General features: G+C 39.0%; 1 protein-coding gene across 1 annotated transcript; it reads right to left on the bottom strand.

Annotated features, from left to right (window-relative positions):
• Nucleotides 1-3,706: 3,706 nt before the first annotated feature.
• On the bottom strand, nucleotides 3,707-4,537 carry NEET (2 iron, 2 sulfur cluster binding protein). Its single transcript, XM_087337641.1, has 2 exons — nucleotides 4,326-4,537; nucleotides 3,707-3,965 (listed from the first exon to the last, which is right to left on the bottom strand). The coding sequence occupies exons 1-2, from the start codon at nucleotides 4,532-4,534 to the stop codon at nucleotides 3,866-3,868; spliced, it is 309 nt and encodes a 102-aa protein (XP_087193767.1). The 5' UTR covers nucleotides 4,535-4,537; the 3' UTR covers nucleotides 3,707-3,865.
• Nucleotides 4,538-5,182: the final 645 nt, after the last annotated feature.

The raw sequence follows: 5,182 nt of genomic DNA, 5'->3' as shown, positions 1-5,182 counted from the left end.
TTGGTGTTGGCGCTCGAGGTGCTCGGGTCGTTTGTGGAGCTTGTGAGCCCAAGGCTCGTTGGTCTGGCGTTGCAAGCCCCCGTTCATCGTTGTGAGCCTGTGTGCTTGCCGTTCGGGTGGTTCTCGGTCGACGGTGTCAATGCCAGTGTTCGTCCTTGCGAGTCTGTGAGCTCACCGTTCTCATGGTCTAAGGTTTATGGTGTTGGTGCAGTTGGCTCTCCTAGTACATGGTTCTCGGTTCGTGTGGTGTGTGGTGGTGTGCTCGTGCTCCCGTTGTATTTGAGGTTACGCTTGGTGTGCTCGTGTTTAGTGGTCATCGTCGTCACAAATTCCCATCTCCATCCCTCTCTATTGTACCACTCTTGTTTATCTAGCATAGTTGAGACCAGCCTAAGCGCCATCGTTGTAAATCTATTAAGGCTTTGAGCCTTATATAAAGAAATTGTTTTGGTATATACTATGGTGTCTAGATCTCGACTCCTTTTGTTCTCTTCGTGTCGATGTCAAGTCATCCATTTTTGTGTTCGGATGCATTCTCATCAAAGTCCTAGAGTCTCTAGGCCCTCGGTGTTTTGTGTTTGTATGGGAACTATCGGTCATGAACCCACGTGGTAAAAGGGCTGAAACCGGACTCGACGGCGTAAGCTCCTCCTTTTCTCCTTCTCCCTAGTCCGAGACCCTCGTGGTACTGCCCAGACGACACGCACGTGAATCTTCGTGACAACGTGATAACCGGTTGTGGCCAGATCGATTCTCTACATAAGCATGGTTGGCATTCCAATAGGTCCTTTTTCAACCTTACTTCGCATTCCTATAGATTCACAAGAGATTCAATGGAATAGTCCAAAATGAGGTTGGTGGGTTCCATGGTCTAGTGTTAACCCAAGTGGTTGTTAAATTATTTTCACATGTTGAATTCGATCTAAACCCTCAAACTTTTTGCAAGGTCGGATCCCATGGGTTGATTTCAAGTGTTGCAATGTTGGATCCCATTGGTCCTATTTCAACCTTAAATGGCATTCTTATAGATTCACAAGAGATTCAGGGAAAACTAATTTGAGGTTGGGTGGGTTCCATGGTCTAACTGTTAGGACATTTCGAGTTCAAGTCTCGGTGAAACATCAAATTGTTTGCAAGGTCGGGTCCCATGGGTCCAATTTTAGTGTTGCAATGTTGGATCCTGTAGGTCCTATTTGAACTTTGGTTGGCATTTGTATAGGTTCAAGTGAGAAATATAGTTGTTAAATTAATTTCAAGTGTTGCATTTGTTGGAACGCTACAAATGAACCTTGTTGATTCCATGGTGTAGTGGTTAGGACATTGGACTATGAATCCAATCACTAGAGTTTAATTCTCGATCAAACCTTAATTTTTTGGCATGTTTAGATCATAGATTCATATGGTCGGTAGTTTGAAAATATTTGCATTATTGAAAATGTTGGTAGTTCTATAATCTAGTTGTTAGGACATTGGATTATGAATACAGTAACTTGAGTTCAAGTCTCGGTGGAGCCTAAAATTATTTGCATTGTTGGTCACATTTATAGATTCAATAGAGAAAGGTTTTGTCAAAGTTTGAAAATTAATTTCAATTGAACAATTTTCATCAATTCACCACGGTATAGTGGTTAGGACATTGGACTTAAAGTCCAATAACTACTCGAGTTCAAGGTTCGGTGGAACTTGAAACCATGTGCACCATTAGACAAATAACTATTCAAACCTCACTTGGCGTTAATATAGACCAAGAGCAAAGATGGTCAAGTTTGAAAATTGAACGTAATTCTCTAATGTTCATCTCATGATTTGAGACCTAATTGGTCCTATGTCAAGTGGTCAAGACTAGGCGTTAATATAGACGAAGAGCAAAGATGGTCAAGTTTGAAAATTGAACATAATTCTCTAATGTTCATCTCATGATTTGAGACTTAATTGGTCCTATGTCAAGTGGTCAAGACTTTGGAAATTGGAGTTAGAGTATAGTAACCGAGTTCAGGTCTCGATGGAACCTAGAATTATTTGCATTACTGATATTCATATTTGAACCTTCACTTGGTTATTCAAGAGAGAAAGGTGGTTGTGTTCTAGTTTGAAAGAATTGCAAAAATTAATTTGTTATTGTTGGCTTTCATGGACCATTGTCTCGATGGTCTAGTGGTTAAGAAATTATAGAAATCAAAGATATTCAAGTAAACAATAATACAAGAGATTCACTTGTAAAAACAAAATTTGACCTTGTTAATACCAATCAACCCATGGTTGATCTTCAATTTCTATGAGCGAAGGACCTTGCATTAATGATATACTTTGCAGTTACTCCAAATAAAACCATAATTGAGCAAGATGCATAAGAATGGTCATGTCTTAATAATGTTCAAAAGTTTTCGAGATAAAATCTCAACTAAATCTCCCACCTCTTTGACCCCCAAATGAAAAAACAATTAAACTAAGAGTGCAATCTCTCCTTTCCATGCCAAACATAATAATTAAGAAGACAATGGTAACTCCTACAAGGAGCTACAATGCTCTCTAGAAGATGATGTTGCCCATACAAATAAAGAAAGTGTTCGTGTAATGAGATAACGAAATCTAAGTAGAATATTTCCACTAAATAATTGGCATGACAATGATTTAACTAGTAACAATATGTTACTACAATAAATATCCACCGTTATGAGGGCAAACAAGCGTTGCAATTACGAAAATCTATAGTCCATCATTTGTATGGATAAGTCCAAATATTACAACTCCCCAAAGCACTTATGTTGCAAGACGGTTTCATGCAACCCATGTGATCCTCATCTTAATCCTCTCTTTTCACAAAAACTACTTACATTCTATATTAAATTAAACATTAAATCCTTAAGAAACATCTAGAAATACCATTTCGACACTTTGATGACACCAATGCTTCTCTATTGGGTAGAACTTAAAAGTATGGGCAATAACACCCCTTAGTTCCCTTGGAAAGAGTTTGAGTCAAGAAACAAACGTCACGCCCTCCTTGAGGTGATTTCATTTCTCATTTCGATCATGGCCACAAAAAAATGTTTGTTAAAACATGCTTAAGGTTCAAAATAGTTGCTCGTACAAACTTCTTACAATTTCATTGGGGCAAGAAAAAATATCCAAACGATGAAAGCAATCTCTCTCTCTCTCTCTCTCTCTCTCTCTCTCTCAATGACTCCTTCCTACATGGATGAGGGTTTTCTCGATACTAATGTATCACAACCTAGGAAAGATGTGGGCATTCAATCTCTACATTATATTATAGGTGTTGCACCAAACTACAAACCCATCTTTTTCTCTAAATGGGCAAACCACACTCGTCAATACATGCTAGAACCCATCCCTTTGTCCACCATCCACACCATTGCTTCCATATTACTGCTAACATCTTCTTCAATGTGAAAGAAAGAGTTACAAGGCCGTAAAGAAGAAAAAAATAATTGACTGCACATATTTTGCGCGTGAACAAGTTCGAAAAAAATCATAGTCTCCGACAAGTAAACAATGTGGTTGCATGCTAATTTGACTACATTGGGTTTGCTCGCCTCGCGCGGTCAAGGGGTGGTGCACTCCATGCACCACTCTCACAATCACAATGTGCACTATAGATTGCAACCAAGTACAATTCTTGATCATCACACAAACTTGGCTTCTACCTCACACGACATGGATTATATGTATCTATATCATAGATGAATGGTTTCCAAGCTTCTCTTCCAATGTGTGTTATTTATAAGATAATGTCAATTGATAACATGATAGTGTCAATTGATAGCATGATAATGTAAATTGATCCATAATGGAAAATAGCATGGGAGACATGAATGAATAGGAGAATTATATTGAAGAAGGGGATCTACTTCTTCAAGAGAAGAGGACCAACGTTGTCACCAGTCTCCTTGTTGTGCTTCACATGAGAGCCATCACACAGGGGAAAGGTCCCAGATCTCCAACACCTGCATCAATCACAATCCATCCATCATGGTCTCTGACAGAACAATTAGGGTTTCGGTTCATTCATACAAGGGATGCATTTGCTAGAATTTGTTTTTCCTTTTATAATTTAAATAAAGAGCCAAGGGAATTGTCTTCTTCTGTGCTTGAAAGGGTTAGGGTTTCGAATTTTTTGCTAAATAAAAGGAGAAATGTTTTTCATCTTAGGTTGAAGTGTTAGGGTTCAGGTTTCAACCAAAAAAAAAAAAAAGACTTTTGTGATAGCTTTAAATTAGGGTTATGGTTTTCGGCAAAGACAAAAAGGGAATTCTCTTTACTTTGCCTAAAAATAGGGTTGGAGTTGGGCTTAGGCATTTCTTTACCTGCAGTATGCTTGCAGAGGCTTTTCAAGCTCAGAGACGAGGACGGTATCGACCACTTTAGCTTCATCTTTCTTAATGGAAGGATTGATGGCGGCAGATTCTGCTCGGACAGATCTCAGGAAGATGGGTCCACTACGCTTCTGCAGACGTGAAAAAGAAGAAGAAGATGGAACAGAGAGGATGTTAGTAGAGAAGGAAGCCATGGCCATTCTGTGATGACAGGAATGGAAGGATAGCAGAGAACAGAAGCCTGTGGATGACACACTCTCTCTGACTTTCTTTGTCTTTATCTGTTATCTACATACATACACTGTTACACACATAGCATACATGCATATGTATATGTACATACATTTTTGCATACACACACACATAACATACATACATACATACACACATAGCATACATCATCATACATTTTGCATACATACATACATATATCATATATGTATTTGCATACATACATACATACACACATAGCATACATCATCATACATATAGCTTGCTCTGTGAGCAAAACGGATGGACAATCGGTTCGCAATTCTGTGTTATTAGCTATCTATCGGCCCAAATGTAAGAACATTTTCCTCGTAGTATTGTTGAGGCGTTAAAGAGTGGATGATTTTCCATTCTCGAGAGCTCTCTGCCAATGGGAACGTCATGAAATCGAGAGAGCAAAACACTCCTGAACTCGGACAGGAATGTGTCTATGGACCAGACCTCATATCGACAACAAGTCTGAGTTCACATTGCCGCAAGAAGAATGGGGCAATACCATCACATGGTGATAAAAACGGTTTTTATTCATGGACCTAGAAAAGAGGGGAGTTTTTCAACAAGAAAATGGGATATCATTA

Source organism: Azolla caroliniana, unplaced genomic scaffold (genome assembly GCF_043228905.1).
Source record: "Azolla caroliniana isolate FFs.n. ecotype wild unplaced genomic scaffold, voAzoCaro1.0.p SCAF_1, whole genome shotgun sequence".
NCBI classification, from domain to species: Eukaryota; Viridiplantae; Streptophyta; class Polypodiopsida; order Salviniales; family Salviniaceae; genus Azolla; species Azolla caroliniana.
Note: the sequence above shows the minus strand (reverse complement) of the source record. Positions and strands in the feature narration are given on the sequence as shown.

Excerpts from the sequence above, each read along its gene's own strand:
- NEET (XM_087337641.1), bottom strand. The coding sequence starts at position 4,534 with ATGGCCATGGCTTCCTTCTCTACTAACATCCTCTCTGTTCCATCTTCT. Across the intron at positions 3,966-4,325 it reads CCTCTGCAAGCATACTGCAG|GTGTTGGAGATCTGGGACCT; the intron begins GTAAAGAAATGC and ends TGATTGATGCAG.